Source organism: Oryx dammah, unplaced genomic scaffold (assembly GCF_014754425.2).
Source record: "Oryx dammah isolate SB20612 unplaced genomic scaffold, SCBI_Odam_1.1 HiC_scaffold_28, whole genome shotgun sequence".
NCBI classification, from domain to species: Eukaryota; Metazoa; Chordata; class Mammalia; order Artiodactyla; family Bovidae; genus Oryx; species Oryx dammah.
In genome coordinates, this window is record NW_024070212.1 from 109383640 (window position 1) to 109407447 (window position 23808).

Sequence of the window (23808 nt, forward strand, 5' to 3'; positions counted from 1 at the left end):
ATCCATCCTTTTATCCACCCATCCATCCATCCTTTTATCCACCCATCCATCTTTCCTTCCTTCCATCCACTCATCCATCCTCCCTTCCCTAATCCCATTCTCTCCTCCTTAAAAACTTCCTCCCTTCTAGTTCCCTGTCTTTTCTTACCTTCTTTTCTTTCTTTTCTTCCTTCCTCTTTTCCTCCCTGCCACTTCTTCCTTTCTTGCCTCTTTTCCTTCCTTTCTATCTTTTGCCTTTCCTTTCTCCCTCTTTTTTCCTCCCTTCCTTCTTGCTAACCATCTGCAGGTTGGATTACAAAGGTTCCAGATAGTTCCTGTCTTCAGGGAGCACACTTGGCTTAGTCGGGGGGCACACACATTCCCACACAACACGCAGCTGGTCCCTCGTCATAGACTCTCCTCTTGCTAAGTCGTCGTGGCGATTCAGCACACTCATCAGCGCCAGGCTCTGACCTGAGTCCTGGGGACATTTGGATGAGTCAGAGCCAGACTTGGCCCGGCAGGAACTCACAACAAGGAGGAAGAGAGAGACAGACCCAGAAATAGCTCCGGGACAAGGCAGATGGGGACCGTGAGGTGACGGAGGGACACAGCGGGGGAAGAGGGCGGCTGAGACAGCTTCTGTCTGAGGACCGGAGGGATTCCAGGAGGAGAAGGCCTGCAGCGAGGCCCTACACCCAGAGCCATGGGTGACCGCAGGCAAAGGCACAGAGGCACGAGTGAGCCACTGGACGTTGTCGGTGCCAGGCTCAGCTCTCTCTCTTCAAACAGACCAAGTCCCCTTTGTGCAAGGACACTGCCTGGACCACCAGGGATCCCCCTACAACAGTGGTTTTTCACCCAATTTTCCTTTTGAGCAATGGAACTCTTTCTCCCACAAAACTCTTTCTCCCAACAAAGTAGGGCGGGGGGATGCACCATACTGCAAGCGTAAATACATGGTTTGTGCGTGCTCAGTTATGTCCGACTCTTTGTGACCCCATGGACTGTAGCCTGCCAGGCTCCTCTGTCCATAGGATTTTCCCAGCAAGAATACTGGAGTGGGTTGCCATGCCCTCCTTCAGGGGATCTTCCCAATCCAGGGACTGAACCCAAATCATCTGGGTCTCCTGTATTGCAGGCCAATTCTTTACCGCTGAGCCACCAGGGAAGCATATAATATATATACATATATATATATATTTTAAGGCACTGCTTGGTTGAAGCAGAGAAGAGGGCCTTGCTCTCAGCACCTTCATGTTTCTCCCAGCTTGGAGGTCCTGGTCTCCATAGAGCTTGGCTGTGAAATGGCACTGGACACATGGCGGGCACAGTGGATCATGCTGGTAGCAATAGGATCAGAGGGCTTGTGCCCAGAATCACCTGTTGGGAGTGGACACGACCCCACCAACTCTTAGTCCCACTAGCCCATGGCCTTGGAGCTGAGTCTGGACAGGATGGGGCCTGCCCTCTTACTGCCATCCCAGCAAAGGAGAAAGCTGTTCTAGCCTGAGCCAGAAGAAAATGACAGTTTTTAGCAAAACATGTCCCCGGTGTCTTTTCCTAGAGTGTCTGGTTGCAGAGCGTGGACCCCACCCAGTGCTGAGATAACAGTACCCACTAATAATAGCCCTCTCCCCAGAGGCCCACACACCTGCCATCACACCCCACCCCAGTCACCTGAAACACACTTGCCACTCACTCATCTCCAAAGCTCCCTCTTCCAAAGGCTGTGTACACAGACACACACACACACATCCCTTCCTGCCATTCCCTTCGCGTGCTCACACACATACACAGCTACACACACAGAAGGGTTACACTCAGATGTGCCCAGACTGCATTTCCATCTGCAAAGTCCCTCTCAGCACACCTTTGCTCACACACCTGGACACACACACACACGCAAACGGTGGGAGGATGTGTGGGGCAGAACTGTCTCCAAACCAGCAGCCCTGTCTGACAGAGAGACGTCCACACCTCCCCCATGGAGAAGGAGGTGGGAGGCACGTCTCCTTCCCTGGGTATGCCCCATCATCTCACATGCACAGCTTATTGTCCCCAGAGTCCCTGGATCCCTGGAGGCCTGCCCAGGACCCAGAGTCCAGCGTGCCATTCACAGTTTGGAGTCCTTGGCCTCCTAAAATGCTCCTACAGAATGTTCTCTAGGGTGACTGTGTCCCTGTTTTCTTAGGAAGATGGATCTGGGCCCTCCCAATCCAGGCATCTCTCCTTTACGCATCTCCCACAACCTGGGCGGAGTTTTTACCCTAGCTTCCTCCCAGTGACTGCTGATGGCAGGCAAGTGTCGCTGCCTCCAGTCTTCCTTCTTGGAACCATCCAGTCTGAGTAGCTGGATCAGAACAGACACAAAATGCAGAATCCTGGAATTTGGGGAGGCTTGGGAGGTGGCTGGCAATCCTGGGGAGGGTGTGGACTCCTCGATTTAGGAGTGGGAATGCACTTTGCTAAAGCCCTGGAGTCCCTGGGAACAAACCCCAGGGCCAGCAGTCTGCCTGCACCTGGAGAGTTTACACATTCATCCCCTATCCCTGGGAGAGGGGACCAGGTATCATGGTCAGGACAGGAGCCTCCATCAGAAGCCAGTTAAATTTCCCTCTTATTCAGCTCAGAGTCCCCTGGCTGCACTTTCACCCTGGACCCAGCAAGGGTAAATGCTTCCTTCAATGTCCTCGGGGAGCCTATGGATTTAAAAACCCAGTCAGTTACAAAATGGGCCTCTTCCCAAAGTGTGTTGGATTCAGGGCCACCATGTTTGGTCACATGAGACGTGCCCTGTATATGAGCATCCGGCAGAGGAGGGCTGTGGGGGCTTAAAACAGCCTGCACCCTGGGACCATGCTCATCCACAAGGCTACCTCGCCCTACTTTGCACAGCGATGCTTCATGTGCCTGATGCAGCCCACGTGCTAAGTTTCTCCTCCTAGCAAGCGTGCTTCCTAGCCCTGCTCCCAGCCCCACTCACCCATCAGTTGGTACCCCTCCACGATGGGGTCAGCCTCGGGCTTGGAGCAGATCTTGGCAAACACTGGAAGCTGCTTCTTCTGAGCAGGGAGCTCAGGGAGTTTGTTGGGAGGCACAGGCGGAGGCGGGGGAGGCAGCAGTAGGAACGGGCCCAGCCCCGCGGGCTCTCTGGGTCCAGGGCCATTGAACATGCTGCTCTGCAGGAAGTCCTTGATAACCCTGGTCTCCTCCAACACCAGCTTGCTGTCGGGGGCCTTGGATGTTTCTGTGGACTTCAGTGGGAATTGAGCCAGGAGCTTGCTGATCTCCGAGCTGGAGGCCCCCAGGCTGCGGCTCCTGTCCTCTGTCCCCTTGGCACTCTTGACCTTGGCAGCACGCAGGATGCCCGTGACCGCAGACGTGGCAGAATCACAGTCTGGCCAGCTGCCGATGACTGACACGGCCACCTTCGGCTCCAGGAGCTTGTCACCAGCCATGACGGAGGCTCCTGGGTGCTCACTTCTGCTGGCCACCAGCGAAGGCATGAGAAGGCAGGGGGCTGGCTGTCTGGGCCCCTCAGGTTTGCTTCTGGGTGCCTCCAGCTCCCCTGAGCTCTTGGTGACCAGGATGAGGTGCTCTTTGGTGAGACTCAAGAACTCCTGCTCCACCAACAAGGAGATCTCGTCTTTGCCACTGATGAGCTCCAGAGCCCTGCAAACAGGTCAGAAAGAGAGATGGCTTTAGGGCCCGTTCCCTGAGAGTGGCTCTGCAGTGGGGCACAGACCCCAGGAAAAGGGGCTAGAGAAAACATGTTTGCCAAGGTGAGAAGCCTATTCCGCTTCATGAGAGAAACTGTGCCATACGTGGACCCAAGGGGTTTTTATACCATACCAACAGGCAATGGGCTGGATGAAGCACAAGCTGGAAGTAAGATTGCTGGGAGAAATATCAATAACCTCAGATACGCAGATGACACCACCCTTATGGCAGAAAGTGAAGAGGAACTAAAGAGCCTCTTGATGAAAGTGAAAGAGGAGAGTGAAAAAGTTGGCTTAAAGCTCAACATTCAGAAAACAAAGATCATGGCATCTGGTCCCACCACTACAAGGGAAATAGATGGGGAAACAGTAGAAACAGTGGCAGACTTTATCTTTTTGGGCTCCAAACTCACTGTAGATGGTGATTGCAGCCATGAAATTAAAAGATGCTTACTGCTTGGAAGGAAAGTTATGACCAACCTAGATAGCATATTGAAAAGCAGAGACATTACTTTGCCAACAAAGGTCTGTCTAGTCATGGCTATGGTTTTTCCAGTGGTCATGTATGGATGTGAGAGTTGGACTGTAAAGAAAGCTGAGCGCCGAAGAATTGATGCTTTTGAACTGTGGTGTTGGAGAAGACTCTTGAGAGTCCCTTGGACTGCAAGAAGATCCAACCAGTCCATTCTTAAGGAGATCAGCCCTGGGATTTCTTTGGAAGGAATGATGCTGAAGCTCAAACTCCAGTACTTTGGCCACCTCATGCGAAGAGTTGACTCATTGGAAAAGACCCTGATGCTGGGAGGGATTAGGGGCAGGAGGAGAAGGGGACGACAGAGGATGAGATGGCTGGATGGCATCACCGACTCGATGGACATGAATTTGAGTGAACTCCGGGAGTTGGTGATGGACAGGGAGGCCTGGCATGCTGCAATTCATGGGGTCTCAGAGTCGGACACGACTGAGTGACTGAACTGAACTGAACTGAACTGAACAGGCAATAGTCCTAAGAGCTTGGTTCTGGGAATCGGGACCCCTGGGTCCTCTCTCAGTGCTCCATCTTGCTGAATGGGCCGAGTCTTGATTTCTGTCCATCGCTCCCTGGACAGTTTGGTGGTGCTCAGAACCCAAAGCACTAAAAGACCAGCAGCAAAGGGGACAGGACTGAGTCAACAGCTCTAGACGTGGCGTCCAGGGTGCCGGGGCCCCAGGCACTGCAGGATGGCCTGAGTCAGAGCAGGGGCAGCAAGGTGGCAGCTGGAGCTCACAGTCTGGCTCAGTCCCTTCCCAGCTATGTGATCCTGGGTTCCTTGTTCAGCATCATGGTACCGCTGTCTCCCTTCCTGGTGAAGCAGAGTATCACAGAGACACTGCAGACCATGTCTCACGCAGCAAAGGCAATTAAAGGGACAGCCAGTCTATATACACCTCTGTCAGCCGGGCTGGGCCTCTGGATCCTGAAATCTGCACAGTGGCTCCATAGATACCTGTGTCCACCTTGGCTGGCATGGCCTTCTGACCAGAACACAGATTGGGCTGCCTGGGAGCACTAGCAATTGCTTGATCCCTGCACTGATTCACAATAATCTTCCTGTGTCTAAACACTGGCCTCTACCTGCACCTGAGACCTGGGACCTCCAACTGCACCCTTGGTGGCCAGTACCATTCTAATGTTGCCTAATGGTCCCATGGACTCTAAGCTCCTAGATGCTGGCTGTCTCCAGGTGTGGGAGAGGGTAGCAATCCTGCTGGACTGGTTTGGGCCCACACTGCCCCACCAGCATCCTTGGTAAGGGGGAACCTTCCTCCCTGGTACTCCCAGGAGGACTGTGGCAGCCCACCCTGCTCTCCCTCCTGGGTGGGTTCCCAGGAAGGGTGGATAAGCTGGCCTACGTAGAGAATTCTAGAAACTGCTCAGAGTTCTACCACTGGTGAAAATGGTGAAAAAAGAGGCAGAGGGAAAAATTAAAGCATCCTGTGAATGGATCTTTGGGCAGGCTCAGATATATTCCTGCCCCAACACAGCCCATTCTGTGGATGCAGTGAGTCCCCAAAATAATGACTAGCAAATGCTCCCAGCAAGAATGTTCCTTCCTGGTAAAGCTCTGTATATGAATGAACACATGCACATGGACACACACACACACACACACATGCAAAATGACTCACATTCATCACACATAAAACCAGAGGATGGTCTCTGTATCTGACAACCAGTCAGAATGAGCACAGTCTACAGTCCCAGGCGCTCCTACTGTGCCGGCATTAATCCCATAGCTGATGGTTACTGGTGAGTCCCAAGGAGTCCTGGTAAAGGTCTCGGCTGGCCAGGGCACTTGGGAGGCCTAGGGAAGAGTTTAAAACGTGGGAGCTTGTCACTATTCTAATGACGGTGACAGCCACCACCTCTTGAACACCAGCCCTGCATGTGGTCTCCCCAGGCCTGGAGGCTGGGAGCCGTGCCAGGAAAAAGCAGGCTCCAGTCAAACAGACTGAGATCAGAATAGGGCACTACTGCTCACTTCCTGCCACATCCCGGAACCCTGGGGACTCCCCTGTGACAAAGTACGACACCTATGACACTACAAGCACCCAGCCCCTGGGTGGGATGAGCACTTGGTGCAGTAACCCCTGTGCAGGCTTGGAACAGACGCACACACAGGAGCACTGGGCACGCGGTGGCTGGCAGCGGGAGCCGGATGGTGCTGGGTGCTGGCCGTTGACGCCATGGAAGGGGCAAGGCCATTCACTTCTTCCCCTCTTCCCGGCTCTCTCTCCTTACTCCCATTTTCCTCCTCCCCACATCTAGACTCAGTCTATCAACTGGACGCCTCTGCTGCTGTGTCCCTGGGAACATGCTTGCAACGCAGGAGACCCGCGCTCAATCCCTGGGTCAGGAAGATCCCCGAGAGAAAGGAATGGCTACCTACTCCAGTATTCTTGCCTGGAGAATATGCTATGGACAGAGGAGCCTCATGGGCTACAGTCTATGGGGTTACAAAGAGTCCAACACAGCTGAGGACTAACACTTTCATTTCACTTCCCTTTCCTGCTGTGTTCCTGGGAACACTTGGAATAAAGAGGCTGCCAATCCATGGTCCCAAGTTATTGACCCCATCTTCTTCATTATCACCCTCAAAGGGAACAGGGGAATCTCTAGTCACAGAAACCAGACATTAGAAGGACCAGTTTTTGCCTCTCTGTCCCCCTCCAAAACTTGCAAAGCGAGCTGTATACAGATAGATCTTCTGAATTAGAAAGACATCACAATTATGTTAATTTTTAAAAGTCAGAAAAATGGTATTGTGGTTATATACTTAAACAATAAAAGCGTTATCTCTTAGAGATACATGCTAAAGTCTTTACAGATAACATTACATCTGGGGTTAGCTTTAAACTTAATCTAGCAAGGGGAGGGAAAAGATAGGGGTTGGGGAGTAGATAAAACAAGATTGGCCTTATGTTGACCAGGTCTAAGGCTTAGCGAGAGGTACATGGGTTCACCAAGTACTATTAGCTCTATTTTTGTCTGTTTGGCTTCTCACTTTTTTTTTCCGAAAATAAAAAAGTTCTACAATAGACGGACACACAAGTCTTGTCACGGTATCCTTCAAAGCACCAGCTCCAAGGAGAAGTCAAAGCAGCTTTTAAAAGACCCATGAGGCCTGAGGTCTCTGTACCAAATCCACCCTGCAGGTGGTCCCTCCTCAGCGCCTGAGAGGACACTCCTACCCCTCCCACACCCCAGAGCCAGGTTGATGGAGAGGACCCAGAAAGAGCTGAGTGTAAACTCCTTCTCATATTCCTCGGCCATTCTTTTCTGGAACATCATGGGGATCAATGGGCCTCTTAAGAAGCTTGCATTCCCAGAAGAGTCTGTGCCAAGAACAGAGGGGCTCACCTGGGCTGCAGGTCCCCTGCATCCCTCTGAAAGACTGGCCCAGGGCACCCAACCCTCCCTGGGACAGTCTCTACAAACTCCTATTTCCTTTGCATCTGCCATGAATCTGGAAGGCCAGACTGGAAGCCAGGCATCCACATATATGCTTCTGTTTAATCTTCTCCATGCCTCTGGGCAATTGACAAAATCATTCTCTCTTTACAGATGAGAAAAGTGAACTGCTAAGAGGCTAAGGACTCTGTCACCTAGGAAGTGAAGAGGCTGTTGTGGGGATGCTCCTGAGTCCAGCTGACTTTCTGACCTCTTCCTGCCCCACCCCAGCTTCCTTTTTAGGGAAAGTTCTCCAGCAAGGTCTCCCTGCTCCGAGGCTGGGCTTCATTCCCCAGTCTGAATGTAATCAAGGATATTGCTGGGCTCATCCCATCACGCCAGCCTGTGGAAGATCCTCATGGTGAGTCCTGAGCCTGTCATCCGTGGCCTTAGCTGTCCCTGACAGCTCTGTGTCAGCTGCAGGTCTGATGAGTCTGCCTTCTGGGTCCCCCGCCAATTTATGGATAGAAATGTTGAAGGCGAGAGAGTCCAGAGTCCAGAGCCTTAGGGACATTGCTGGAAACCCTCCCCACCCCCCACCCTGAGCCTGACAGTAATCCTGGATCAACACTTTGGGGGAATAAATCAATCCAGTCACTACCATTCCATCTCCATTTCTCCTAGACAGCCTCTATCAAACACCTGCTGCAATCAAGATTCAGCACACAGGTACAAGTCCCTAAGCAAGGGTCTCCCCTTCCTGCCCTTTCCACCCCCAAGAAAACATGATTCATTTGTTCCTTAGAAAACTGCATGCCGGCCGAGGAAAGACATCCTCAGAACTTAGATCAAACCATTCCCCCACTTAAATCCTTATGTGGGTTCTTACTGTACACAATAAAAATCCAGACCCCTTTCTGACCCCCAGGGCACCCCACTAAGTGGCCCAGTTATGCCTTCCTGCTTTGAGATTCCTCTTCTTCCAGCCCCTCTGGTCTTAGATATATTTCTTTGCATATCGAGTTCACTCTAACCCAGGGTTTTTGTACCTCCTGGATGCTAGTCCATCCCTGGACTAACTCTTACAAAGCACTCTCTGCTCCATCAGTCTATTTCCTTCCTAGTATTCGTCACCCTCGCAAAGTATATTTTTTTAATGTCTTTATTTCCAACAACAACACATCTTCCCTGAGGGCAGGAATTGTATCTTGTCCACCAGGGAAGCCTCAAGACCTTGAGCTGTGCTGGGCACCACCTCCAAGCTAAATAGGTATTTACTGAATAAACAAATGAACTGGCTCGTGAATTTGTCTTTATCCTTGTCCATTTCTTGGAACTCTGGAAATCAAAAGCTGTGTTGCCAAAGACCACCCAGCTCCTTTTACTGGTTGCAGACTCCCTGGTTTTGATTCCATTTTTCTGGCCTTCCGTGTCATGTCCTTACTGTGGGCCTGGCACCCCTGTGAGCTGACGGGATGACAGTGACCAGCCTGTTTGACCTCGTCCTAAGAACTCCCAACCTCGGTAAGGCAGTCCCACCGCAGACCCCACAAAGATCCTGCCCAACTCTTAGAGCCCACGGTGGGGCTCCCAGAAAGATTTTTCCCTCTCCCACGATGGTGCTAGGTCCCACACCAAGCCTGCCTGCCTGCATCTATCTTTCTTCCTCTCTCCTTAAGAAGTTTTGCCGAGGCTGGCATCTCTCTGGTGCTATTTGCTTTCTCCTTTGAGTGGGTAAAAACCATAAAAGCTGCCACAGACTCTATCACAGTGAATCATTCAGGGCGCTTAACCCAGCTCCCGGGCTGACAGAGGAAGCCAGTCAGAATTGGTGCCTGGCCTCAACGGTGGCCACCACCTCCGCTCCGCCTGCCTCCAGAAATGATAGGTGTCTGATGGTGACTCTGTACACGGGCGCAGCGTGACCTTTCAGCATTTGCAGTGTACAGAGTCATATAAAAATAAAGGCTATTGACTGGCTGGCACCCCTTCCCAGAATAATGACTAAGCAAGCATGCTGTTAGCTCCCCGACAGCAGTTCTGTGTACATGATAACACAGAGCAAAGATGAAAACTGCTATTCATCTGAGCCAAACAACAGAAAAATGCAAGCAGAAAATTGTTAGTGCTGGAAGAGGACACCAAAACAAATATTTTCTTCCCACCATGGCATTTCGATCGATGACAAAACATGGTAGCCAGGCCTGGTGCCCGGGGAACATGGCTGACTGAAGATGGAAGCAAGCGAAGGGCTCAAGCTCCATCCACAGACTGACCAGCCTCGTGGTGGCAGGTGAGACTGACTCCTCCGTGTGTCTGCGTGGGCAGGGCAGCAGAGTGGCTAAGAGCTCGCTGCCTGGAAGGAGGCAGGAGCTGAGTTCAAATTCCACGGCTGCATGGAGGCCAGACCTCCATCAAGCTGTCGAATATGTCTAAGCCTCCGGTTCCAGTTCACAAAATCAGAAGAGTGAGTATTTATGGAGGATGAACTGACCAGCGAGGCACAGCGCTAAACACGTTCCATGAAAAACTCTTATTTGAATCCTCACAACAACTGCAATGGGGTGGTGTGAAGACTGGTTATAGCTTTGACCCTATGGTAGCGCCTGCTTGGCTTGGTTCAATAAAGAAGCAGAGATGTGGCAAGCGCTTGGGCATTAGGGCTTAACCTCTGATTTCTCAGGGGTTTTGGCGACCTCCCCATGAACAAGCCCAGGAGGATAACACATCCCGTGGAGGAAAACCCCAAGATCCTCAGCTGACTAGCCAGGCCTGGATGACCACAAACATGTGGGTAAGGATGAGCCACATCCTGCCACACATGCCCAGCCCCACTCAGAAGAACCAACTGGCAGAACCAGCCTATTAGATTGCTCAGCTGGGAGAGCTGAGTAGGAAGCTGTGGTTTGGAGCCACTGAAGTTTGAGGTGGTTTGTTACACAGTCGGCCCTCCATATTCACGGGTTCCACATCTGTGGCTTCAACCAACTATGGATGAAAAATACTTGAAAAAAAAATTCCAGAAAATTCCCAAAAGCAAAACTTGAATTTGCTGCACACTGGCAACTACTTACACAGCTTTTATGTTGTACTTTACAATCACTTACACAGCATTTACACTGTACCAGGTATTGTAAGTGATCAAGAGATGGTCTAAAGTAAACAGGGAGGTGTATGTGGGTCACGTGCAAATACAAGGCCATTTATACGAGGGGGAGGGAGAACGACTGTTCATCAAAAGCCCATGAGGTACAGGTTATCCTGGTTTCTAAATGAAGAGGTTAAGGACCCCATTCCCCGTCTGGCCCCCACCCTCGCTTGACCAAGGCTCTTGGACACTCTGGGTCTTCTCGTCTGCCTGGGGAGCAGGGACCCATCTTCTGTTCCCCTAGAGCCTACGTCATAGCACCAAAGGCGGCCTCTGTCCATCTCTCCTCTCCCCAGACCTAGGATTCACTGATCTGCCCTGAGTCCCCGCTCCCACACACACACCACACCATGCGCGCACACACACCCATACACACCAACCTATGTGTGTCCACACAGCATTACATATGTGCACACGCACGTTTCCCAAGCCATACGTGCAAACACACATGCCACCACCTCCCCTCACACATCTATGCACACACCCACACACCACAGTCATACTCACATACATACTAACCCATACGTACACACACACAAAGCATAACCATGTACACGCACACACACCCAGGCACACAGATAGGCTACAGCTACACACAGCTGTGTGTACACAGACAGCCATGCACACCACAGCTGTGCACACACACATATGCTACAACCATGCACACACACACCACAGACGGACACACACCTACACAGGTAAACACAGCACAGACATGTACGCATACTTCACAACTGTGCACACACACCCATGTACACACGTAGACACACCCATGTACCCATGCACACAACACTGCCATAGCTCATAGAAACCCAGAAGGAAGAAAGGGGGAAGGAAGGCGGGCTCCCCACTCTCACAAGCCGAGAGGACTGGGCCGATTTTTCCAGTTTGCGGGGTGAAGAGGAGAGTGGAGAAAAGCTACAGACTCCATTGCCGCCCCAGGGCCCATGCTCCTGCATCCCAAAGGTACCTGGAAACCCAGAGTTGCATCTCCGGGGCCCTCCCTAGTGAGGGGGCAGAGTGGGCAGCAGGCTTGCAGAAACTCTGGCTCCCGCCCCTCCTCCACTCTCCAGGCTGCCTGAGGATTAAGTGAGATGATGAATGTGAAAGCGCTCGGTAAACTGTGACGGGCGCTATGCAAATGTTAGCGGCTCAGACCTCTAGACCCAGTGCAGGGAGCGGCCTGCTGACCCTTCACAGCCCAGGGTCTAGGCTGGCTGGGGGTAGGAGGTCACGGAAATCTTGGTCATCTGTCCCGAGGGGATGGTGACACCACCCGGGGTGAAGGGAGGTGGCACTGTGGAAACCCTCAGCTGCCTGAGCCTGGACTCCATGTTTATCTCATTTCTCAACAAAGGTCTTCACACAGGATGGAGTGCCTTTTCTACAGTATCCCTGGCATCCGCTTAGAAGGCAAAAAAAGTCAATCTCCTTCCTTCAAGCTTTTCTTTGGAATACTTCTTTCTCAAAGCTATGTCCCTTTGAAGCATGAGGTTCCCTCATCTTTGACCCTCAAAGTATCAGAGAACTTTCTACAGATATGCACAGGAGTCCCCTGGGCTGCTTGTTTCAAATGCAGATTCTTGGGCACCCCTGCGGAAATGGCAGTTCAGTTGGTCCAGAATGGGGCCCAGGCATCTGTATTCTGAGCCAGGATTCCCTCCCTCCACCCTCTGCCTCCAGGCCTTGGTTTGGATGCAGATGGATCATAGAAAAAAAACAAGAGAATTCCAGAAAAACATCTAGTTCTGCTTCATTAACTATGCTAAAGCCTTTGACTGTGTGGATCACAACAAACTGGAAATTTCTTCAATAGATGGGAATACCAGACCGCCTTACCTGCGTCCTGCAAAACCTGTATGCAAGTCAAGAAGTGACAGTTAGAATCAGACATGGAACAACAGACTGGTTCAAATTAGGAAAGGAGTACCTCAAGGCTATATACCGCCACTCTGCTTATTTAACTTACATGCAGAGTACATCATGAGAAATGCCAAACTGGATGAAGCACAAGCTGGAATCAAGATTGCTGGAAGAAATATCAATAACCTCAGATGTGCAGATGACACTAGCCTTATGGCAGAAAGCGAAGAGGAACTAAAGAGCTGCTGGATAAAGGTGAGAGGAGAGTGAAAAAGCTGGCTTAAAACTCAACATTAAAAAAACTAAGATCATGGCATCCAGTTCCATCAGTTCAGTTCAGTTCAGTTCAGTTCAGTTCAGTCACTCTGTAGTGTCCAACTCTTTGCGACCCCATGAACCACAGCACGCCAGGCCTCCCTGTCCATCACCAACTCCCGGAGTCCACCCAAACCCATGTCCATTGAGTCGGTGATGCCATCCAACCATCTCATCCTCTGTCATCCCTTTCTCCTCCTGCCCTCAATCTTTCCCAGCATCAGGGTCTTTTCAAATGAATCAGTTCTTTGCATCAGGTGGCCAAAGTATTGGAGTTTCAGCTTCAACATCAGTCCTTCCAATGAACACCCAGGACTGATCTCCTTTAGGATGGACTGGTTGGATCTCCTTGCAGTTCAAGGGACTCTCAAGAGTCTTCTCCAACACCACAGTTGAAAAGCGTCAATTCTTCGGCACTCAGCTTTCTTTATAGTCCAACTCTCACATCCATACATGACTACTGGAAAAACCATAGCTTTGACTAGATGGACTTTTGTTGACAAAGTAATGTCTCTGCTTTTTAATATGCTATCTAGGTTGGTCATAACTTTCCTTCCAAGGAGTAAGCATCTTTTAATTTCATGGCTGCAATCTCCATCTGCAGTGAGTTTGGAGCCCAGAAAAATAAAGTCAGCCACTGTTTCCCTATCTATTTGCCATGAAGTGATGGACCGGATGCCATGATCTTAGTTTTCTGAATGTTGAGCTTTAAGCCAACTTTTTCACTCTCCTCTTTCACTTTCATCAAGAGTCCCATCACTGTATGGCAAATAGGTGGGGAAAAAATGGAAATAGTGACAGACTTTACTTTCTTGGGCTCCAAAATCACTGCAAATGGTGACTGCAGCCACAGAATTAAAAGATGCTTGCTCCTTGGAAGAAAAGCTATGACCAACCTAGACAGCATATTAAATAGCAGAGACATTACTTTGCTGGCAAAGGTCCATCTAGTCAAAGTTGTGGTTTTTCCAGGAGTCATGTATGAATGGGAGAGCTGGACTATAAAGAAAGCTGAGCGCCGAAGAATTGATGCTTTTGAACTGTGGTGTTGGAGAAGGCTCTTGAGAGTCCCTTGAACTGCAAGGAGATCCAACCAGTCCATCCTAAAGAAGATCAGTCCTGAATATTCATTGGAAGGACCCATGCTGAAGCTGAAATGCCAATACTTTGGCCACCTGATGGGAAGTACTGACTTATTGGAAAAGACCCTGATGCTGGGAAAGATTGAGGGCAGGAGGAGAAGGGGACGACAGAGGATGAGATGGTTGGATGGCATCACTGACTCAATGGACATGAGTTTGAGCAAGCTCCGGGAGTTGGTGATGGACAGGGAGGCCTGGAGTGCTGCGGTCCATGGGGCTGCAAAGAGTCCGACATGACTGAGCGACTGAACAACAACAACAAAGCAACAAGACGCGCAGATAGGAATTTCCCTCCAGACACTGCAGCTCCTCCATCTGCACCTCCCCCCCGCCCTCAGGGCAGCTGTGACAGTCTTAGAAAGCAGATTGGCTGGTAAAAGTGAGACCTCCCACTCTGCCCTCAACCTGACCCGCCATGCCCTGGAGGTGAAAGAAGGGAGAAGAGAGGAAGAGACTAGCAGGCAGAAGTCGGGCCTTGGACTGGAAGGGTGAGGGTGCGTGGCGGGGTGGGGAATGACGGATTCAGTGAGCTGGGGAATGAGACAAGAAATACTGGGGAATAAATACAGCAATGAAGGAGCTTCGGCTGGGAGCTACAGAGTGATTCTTATTGTTCAAATTATCTTTAAAACTTTTCATTTGAATCTGTTTAATAAGAGGAGGCTTACCCTAAGGAAGAGGTATTTTTTTAATGTGACTTGGGAGCTGAATTGGAAAGAACGTTGCAACAAAGATATTAAAAAGGGGATTAAACCAAACCACTGGTGGCCCATCTCTGCAGGCTCCCAGAACCTGCGACACGGCTCCTGAAACCATAAAATTAAATTAAAAAGGGGGACACGGGACGTGGGACGTTAATCATGATTCGTCTTGGCCTTCACCGCTCATGGCTCCTGGTACTAAGCAGACGTGCAAGGGCTATTCTGAAGGGCCCCTGGTGCCAGGAATCAGCTCTGGCCTTGAAGCTTCACCAGGTTCCTATCCCTGGGCAAGTTGCCTAACTTCTCTGAGCCCTGGCTTCCTCACCTGTAAAACGGGAATAATATTAACCATCGATGGAGAAGGGCTGCTAAGACAATGAGATAAACAGAAAAGGGAAACAACAGAGCTTGGCACGTATCAGTTGCTCACGAAAACGTCAGTTCCCTTCTTAGGCTTAAGGCAGAAGGAAGAAAAGAGCTCGCAATGTCCTGGCTTCCTGACATCCTGTCCCCACATCTCTCAAAGCTTCCTCTGATGACTGTGACCTCTCACTTGGACCCTGGCCACCTCTGGGCCTCATTCTCCTTGCAGTGGCATTTTTATGGCTCATCCATCATTCACCTACTCATTCATTCATACACACTGCATTGCCACCGAGTGCCAGGAACTTGGCTGGGCGCTGGGGAGACAATGATGAGTAAGACACAACCCTTGCCCTTAAGGAGCCATGGTCAAGTGGGGGATGGGAGACTGTTGCCACCGGCAGAGTACAGTACTTGCCCGAGGACCACCTCATCAGAAACCCTGCTCCAGAATGAGGCTGATGCATCTCACTGCAGCTCTGTGTCCTCCCCTCTGGCCAACAGTCAGCCCAAGAGCTGGTTCTAAACCGACTCTTCCGTCCCATCACCCTCATCTAAAGACCTCTGCCATTCGGTCCTCAGAGCTAAGGATGCACTTGTCTGTCCTGCTTTCTCCTATGAGATGATACGAGTTACAGAAACCAACTGTTATATTCCCACTTTTGGCTCCACCTGCCTCGAGTCTCAGACCAACATGCTGGCCTCCACTGAGCACTTTCCCTGGGCTTAGGTTTTCTGGTATATAAGTCTCCTCCTCCCACACTATTGTTGATTACTTAACCCCTGTCACTTTATCCTTGAGACTCATGACAACAGAGTGACAACGAAGATGGTGAATTTGGAATCACTATTTTCTGCCTGGTGCTGTGCAAACTTTGCATACATTCTTTCACTAACCTCCACAACAGTCCTTTAGGTGGTCACTACGACTTTTTCCATCTTTCAGATGAGGAAAATGGGGCATAGAAATCGTGAGCAACTTGGCAACAGCTGGGAAGTATACTGGGATTCTACATCCACCTGTCTCCTTATTTTATTGTTATCTGAGCCACCTTTAAACTCTTAGGAAACAGAGGGGATATAATTGCTTATTTAAATTTTTTTAAAAAGGAACATAGAAGAGGGAGAAAGAAAAATGTGAAATGGGGTCAGCAGTGAGAATTTTAGAGGATGATACGCTAATTCCAGGTCTTTAAGGATGGGTAAGATTTCAGTAGACATAGGGAAGAAAGGCATTCCTGGTAGAGGAATAATTGGAGTGACGGCAGGGGAGTTGTATGCCTGCTCATGGCACACCCTGGTTTACAGGGAGTTTGGAGAAGAGCACTCAGGGCTACACCTAGAGAAGTAGGCAGGGCCAACTACAGAGACACTTCAAGACCAGGTGAGGCAGTTCAGAAGACAAGGAGGAATACATGCGGATGCCTGAGTAGTGCTGTTGATGTGTTTCAGGAAGATGAAGTTGGCAAAGGGTGAAGGACATCCAAGAGGGAGAGGAGCCAGGAGCAGTAAGACGAGACGGTCTGAAAATGGGGGAAGAGAAGCCTGCAGGGAGGCAAGGAGTCAAAAACCGTCACGAAGGCAACCAACAGGTGCATAAGCAGGTTGGAGGAGGGAAGGGCTGAGGCCCTTGAACCTCTGTCTGCAGCTCCGGGTGTGCAGTAATTCACCTGACAACCAGGCTGGAGGGTGCGTTGATGTCAGTGGGATGGGGATCACAGCAGTGGCTGAGACAAAGCCCTGGGAAGGTGAAGGGAGGGGACACTCAAGTGTCCATGAGAAAAGGATCCCAACTTTGGGAGTGGGGGTTCTCTCACCTTCCAAAATGTCAAGGGATGCGAGGATGTGTTTCAGGCCAAAGGGTGTATGGCAGCTTCCCTCAGGCCAAAGAGGACGTTGACCTCTTCAAGGGAAGAAAATGGTACCCGGGAGCAGAACTGGCTCTAGGGCAACAGTCTGAGTTCTCAGGTACAAGTCTTGTCCTCATCACTCCCATCACTAGTTTTCCAGCTTTTTTTTTAAGAAAATTAATAAATACAAGTGGGGATATATTCCAAACAACTGTTACAGAAAAGTAAGATTTATCCCATTTTTTCCTGAGCTGAGTCTCGAGAAGAAAGTGTCCAAAAAGAGTCCTGTAAACGCAGGGAAAGATGGAGAGTTCCCTCGGGGTGATGGGAAATTGTGTGGGAATGGGAGTGGAAAGGTGGCTGTCTTACTGTTTAAATAACAGTAGCAACAAGCAACAGGGCCTCCTGATGGTTCAGCGGTAAAGAATCTGTCTGCAAAGCAGGAGACGCAAGAGACGTGCGTTCGATCTCTGAGTTGAGAAGATTCCCCAGGAGGAGGAAATGGCAAGCCTCTCCAGTATTCTTGCTGGGAAAATCCCACGAACAGAGGAGCCTGGCAGGCTGCAGTCCATAGGGAGGCAAAGAGTAGGACATGACTGAGCGACTGAGCATGCACGCAGCGACAAAGGACTGGTTGGTTGAGAGAGTAGCTCAAAGGACACAGTGCCTTGGGTTCCAAGTCTCAGTGGCTCTCCCACCTGGAGGTCTGGCCGATGGGTGCAAACAGTGAAGATTTACTAGAGCAAGTGCAAAACAGCCCTACTTCTTCTTGCAACAGATACCTCTGAAGTCTGCCAACCAGGAAGTCATTTGTTTTTTAGATGCTTAAATGGATTTCCTTTCTTTCTGTAGACTTATCCTCCTATTTGGGTCTGGCTCAGGATGACCTTCCAGCTCATCTCCCCCAGCCTCCTCCAGGAAGCCTTCCCTGAACCCCAAGCCTGGGTCACCCATGGAACTGGCACTTCCCCAGGACCTTTATCCTATTATGTTGTGATCTGACTTTCTCAAGACACTGAAGATCCCTGTGGGAGTTCGTAGATTCTCCCATCTTTTTCGCCATTGTATTCCTTTCCCACTTTGTCAGGCAAGCAGTAAATGAAGTGAAAGTCCCTCAGTCATGTCCGACTCTTTGCGACCCCAGGGACTATACAGTCCATGGAATTCTCCAGGCCAGAATACTGGACTATCCCAGCAGCCTTTCCTTTCTCCGGGGGATCTTCCCAACCCAGGGATCGAACCCAGGTCTCCTGCATTGCAGGTGGATTCTTTACCAGCTGAGCCTCCAGGGAAGCAGTAGACACACAACAAGTATCTGTTGAATGTCCTTGCTGCCACGGGGACCTGTGTCCATCCCACCCCCCCTGGACTGGCAGCTCTCAGAGACATGGCCTTCTGTCCTAGTCATCTGTGTATCCCAGGGACCCAGCACAGGGCCTGGCACCCAGAAGGCGACGACGAGTGTTTGTTGAATGACTCCATAAATGAAGGCATGAGCAAACACCATTTCACAGGCCAGCCAATGGAGTCAACAGCAAACCCCAGACCCCCATCTCGAGACTGTGCAGTGTTAGTAAGAGGAAAACTGAATGAATAGGGAATCCTAGAATATGAGTCCGTAAGTGACTTTCCACAATTCTTTCGGCCCAAATTTAAGACTAATTAAAAGATGACTGAATGAGATTCTGGAGTTAAACTGACATTAGATAGAGCTACAGATTTCTCCCTCACAGCCCATTTCTCTCCATTTCTTCCTCAATAAATTGTCCAACCAGTGCTCAAGCCAAAAACCTCAATTCAGCCTTGATGTCTCCGTCTGTGTGCAGGCTCCTTTGGCTCCCTGGGAAATATGTGCCAAATCCCCGTCTGTCCACTGTCACTGCCCTCAGTCTGGACCAGTCGCCATCACCACTGTGCTCCCTGGGCTACTGAACATCTTTCCAGAGGCCTCCCAGCTTGCTCTCTCACCTGCCCCATTTCCACACAGCAGCTAGAGGCAACCTTAAAAACTAGTCCATGCAATCGTGTTACACCCACTTCCTAAAATCCTCCAAAGGTGTCCCGTAACCCATATCATGGAGAATCAAATCTGAACTCCCCATTAGGTCCTCCAGGCCTCTGAGAGCTTGCCTGCCTGTCTCTGATATCACCTCGTGCCACATGGCATCACTTACCATACCCCAGCCCTGTTGTCCCTCTCCAAGCCCACTCACACCTCAGAGTCTGTGGTTTCTTTCCTTTCTACCTGGACATCCTTCCTTAGATTTTCACCTGGCTGGCTCCTTCTTGGCATCCAGGTCTTGGCTCAAAAGACTACCTCTCCTCAGAGAGTTCTTCCCTGACCACTCCATCTAAAGAAAGTCCCCTTAGTACTTTAGTCAGTTTTGTTTCCATAAGCTCATTCCTCCCTAGCTGAAATTATTGGTTTAATTTTAATGTGCTTACGATTGGTTTCTTCCAACTAGAACACCAGTCCTTTTTCCATCCTAAAGTTATATTCTTTTATTTACTTACTTTGTGTTTCTCTCCCCTACTTGAACGCAAGCTCTAGGAAAGGAGGGCCTTGTCTGGTTTACAGCTCTATTTCACTAGCTCTCAGCACAGTGCCAGGCACACAGTAGATGGCTTAATAAGTATGTGTTGAATGAATAATTGGATGAGTGAACTCGAAGTGTGTTCATAGGCTGAAGTCAGCTTGGGGAGAAAAGTGAATGTGGTGTTAATTGCCATGAACAGGAATATAGAATACAGAGCCTCGAGGAGAACCCAGTCTGCTCAGACTGGATCATACCTGGATTGTCATACTTGGTTCTGGTTGCTGCGCTGCCCTAAGAACCAGCAGTGTGGGCAGGAAACTGACCAAACATGAAGGGAAGCTCAGGGAAACAGACATTCAGCTTACAAAGACAAGAAATCCTAGGGAAGATGTTGTTACCATCTTTCAATAACTAAAAGGGCTACTGAGAGGAAGGAGGGATAGGTTCGGTTTGAAGCCCTAAGGGCAGAATCCAGGTCAATGGGTTTGATAGAGACAGATTTCAGCACTAAAAGAAAATGATTTTTTGATAGTCAGGGTTCATATTGAGGGAAGGAGCTACCCTAGGAAGTAGTGAGCTTCTCATCTAAGAGAGTGGATAACCATCTAGCAAGGATGTCAAGGAAAGGATTCAAGCAACAGAAAACGGCCTCCAAGTTCTCTTTCAAACTTGAGATGTCTGGGTTTCCATGATAAATGGGGACCAAAAAAAAAAAAAAAAAATTCTGGCTAATAAGAGTTCTAGAACTGCCTTGATAGCAATTAACATTACCAAAACCCAAACTGGGTTTACAAATGAAACACTAGACAGATTAGCTGAGAGGCTGAGAGGTTATCTTGTGGGCCGAAGCCATCTGACCAATATGCTGGACAGCTCCCTGGATATGAACTCTGTTAGCTATGTTTGCTCACCCAGAACATGAGACTGCCAAATATTTTGACTTTCCAAAAAGATGTCTCAGTTCCTGGAGCCAACACCAGTGCATAGTGGGTAAGATGGTCCTAGGTTTGTTTTCTGAAACTCCACCACTTCCTAACTGTAGGACCTCAGGCCTACAGAAGAAGAAATGAAGCCCTCCAAACCAGTTATTTTATCTGTAAAAAGGATTTGATTGAAAAATAAGGGAGGAAGAATTGAAACAAGAATGGACCAAAGTTAATAATTAATGAAGTTGATTGACAGACATTCACTATACCATTCTCTTTTACATGTTTGAACATTTGCATAACAAAAAGGTAAAAAGAAGGGGAGTTTAAAAATAGTCCCCAGTTCATGTACTAATTGTAGGGCTTAAAGAAATCACCGTTATCATTATAAGGAATTTTTACAAATCCTAGTTATTACTGGGAATGTTTAAATATCCCATTTAATCATCCCAACAACCCCATGAAATGCATAGTAATCATCTCCATTTGGCAGATGAGGAAACTGAAGCTCACATAAATTAAACAAATCCCGCAGCTGGCACAGGGATGAAATGAGATCTGAAACCAGAGCTATCTGACTCCACCATCGCAGCTGCCTTTATTTCAAGAATAGCTCATTGTGTTCTACTTGGTTGATATCTGCACAATTATGATATCATTTATTCATCTAAGGCAATGGCTTCCTAGCTCTTTTCTTATGGCAGAATCTTTTATTTCAGTGCAGCCTTTACTTTACTTTTTTTTTTTAAGGATTTTTTTTAAAATTGGAGGCTAATTACTTTACAGCATTGCAGTGGTTTTGGCATACATTGACATGAATCAGCCATGGATGTACATGTTTTCCCCATCCTGAACCCCCATCTCATCCCTCTGGGTCATCCCAGTGCAGCCCTGAGCACCCTATCTCATGCATCGAACCTGGACTGGTGACTTTACTTTTGAACTCCAGTAAGCAAAAACCATAAAAGCTGAACAGTTCTGGCTGAGGTGGGGATTGGGACCCAGAAATCAGGCCACTCAACTTGAAGTTGGCCTCCGAAGTACTCTAGCATTTATCAGCATCATGTGAAAACCCCAGATCGAAGGCAACAAAAACAACCCACACCTCCAAGCCCTGAGAACTGCCTTTAGGGACAGCCTCACTGGGATAATGCAGCTGATTGTTTCCTGTCCTCATCACATTTGATCCTCATTATCAACTCGATGTGGACAGGGCCGGGCATATTACCCTCCATTTGCAGATGAGAAAATCAAGGCCAAACGGACCAGCCAAAGGTTTGCCAGGCTCACTTTCCAGCCAAGTGCAGACTGGAAGTAGAGTCTGTTTCCACTAACTCCGTGAGTCCTGGCAGAGAGGGTGCCAGCTACTGGAAACTGCCACTGACCCTTGGTTTTCAAAGGGGACAATCAGCTCTTTAGCCATTGAGAGCTGAGCACAGCCCCACAGGCCCCCTGCCCGTCCTTGTCCCAGAGCAGATGGCAGTGGGTCTCAGTGCCACCAGAGGGCCAGATAGCAGGAATCTGGCTGTAGACAGGCCATTCCCATCCCAGCCATGTCCTGCTGAGCAGGGGCAGAAAGGCAGCAATAACCAAAATGCCTTCTTCCCTTATGTGTGGTAACTGAATGAGCCCCCAAAGGACCAGACTTCAGGGAGTGTGAACTGGGAAGCAGTTACACTTTGCCTTTCCTAGCTCTTGTGTAGAAATCCCTGAAACCAGAAACAGTTGATAATCGCCTGAAGGGTTCCCTCACTTCAGAGCATCTCTGAGCTGAGCTGGAGCATGTGTTGGAACAGGCAACACTTAATTATCACATAGTCTTTAATGACCACTTAATTATTAACACTTAATCCATCTGTAAAATGGGGACACGAATACCTGCCTCACTGGGACTCTGGGAGGATTAATTAATGTTTGCAGCCCACTTTGAAGATGCAAAGCAGTGAACACGTGCTCAAAGGTGACATGAATAACTCGGTGGATTTATTCGCTTTTCCTAAGGAGGTCCTTTCTTCCTCTCTGCTCCTCCCTCTCCTTTCTAATATATCCATCCCCAACAATATCTGCCCAACTTTGCCCTGGTGGAGAAACATTTAGCTCTGTGTTTCCCAGATACAGGATTTCCCATCCAGGAAACGGGCTATTTACAGCCATCTTTCCGCACTTTAATTTTCTATTATGTCCTCTGAATATGTCAATGCCTTCCCAGTAAATATTTTGATGTGCACTCTTGCAGCGGCTTCTGTGGAGGCTGAATGGGACAGCTGCTCCCTGTATTAGGGAATTCCAGATGTGGTTGAAAACCACCAAATTCATCTGTGCCAATGCCTAGCTTTACAGGGCGGGAGGGGAGAAGCATATTCTAGTTGCCTCTGGGGAAAGCCACAGACATCTAACCTTCTCCCTGGCTAGGGTGGTTTTTCAAGGTCTTCGGATCTACCTTGGTATTGCCTATGCCTCTGCACAAGAAATGTCCTCGAAGTGGGCTGGTACAGCAGCAGAAATATAGTCCTGTTCTGGCCCTTCACCCAGGTAACTTCAGGACCCCAATCATTTTGTTCCTGTAAAGACTGTCAAAGGGTCGTGGTGGGTGGGGGAAAACACACAGCCTTTAGGGTTTAGCCAGGCAGAACAACAGGTCAAAACACTCCCCCCGGACCCCGAAAGTCAGACCTCATCTCCTCCCTCCTCCCTTGCGTGAAGTAAGGGCACACTCACTCTTCTTGGCAGCTGAGCCCATTGTCTCTCGGAGTGCCAGCCACGGGGGCAGAGAGCTGCTCCTTGGAGGTCCTGGGCTGCAGGGCCTCTGGCAGGCCCTGAACTCTCTTCCAGATTTCATGGCAAGTCTTGTCTAAGCTGTCCTGGGGTGTGTCCTGGTGGATCCAGATGTATCTGGGGAACGGGCCTAGAGCCGAGGGGCGCTTGGCCACCAGGGCCGAGGACGAAGCCAGCCCATTGCCACTGGCCATCCTCTTCCTCTCTTTCCGGAAGCCCCTTTGTCCACCCAGGGCTCGAAGACAGGGTGACCATCCACCACCACCCCTCATTCACCAGGAAGGGCAGTGAGGATGGGGAGGAAGGAGGTCAGTTCTGTCTGACCGCTGGTCCAGAAAGGTGACTGTGTTCAGAGGCCCTTGGTTTGTGTTTGAAAGGTGAATGGACAGCTTTCTTGCGGGGAAGGGGAGCTTATTTTGATCTGTTTTTAGTTGCTCTTTCCTGACTTTTGCCCCCCTCCCCCTCTCCCGTAGAAGAAAATATTTAAAAGTCAACAAAAACCAGTAGCTTAGTAACCGTGGAATCCCCCTGAGCTCAGGAACCAGGAGCCTGGGCG

At 49.6% G+C, this 23808-nt stretch overlaps 1 protein-coding gene across 1 annotated transcript in view; it reads right to left on the reverse strand.

Moving 5' to 3' along the window:
- The window catches only part of CUNH1orf94 (chromosome unknown C1orf94 homolog), a 43235-nt gene extending 19711 nt beyond the window's left edge, over positions 1 to 23524 (reverse strand). Inside the window, exons 1-2 of the mRNA XM_040231765.1 lie at positions 23196 to 23524; positions 2966 to 3654 (exon numbers count right to left, since the gene is read on the reverse strand). Of these exons, the coding sequence (XP_040087699.1) occupies positions 2966 to 3654; positions 23196 to 23524 (1018 nt within the window). The remainder of the gene's footprint in view (positions 1 to 2965; positions 3655 to 23195) is intronic.
- Positions 23525 to 23808: the final 284 nt, after the last annotated feature.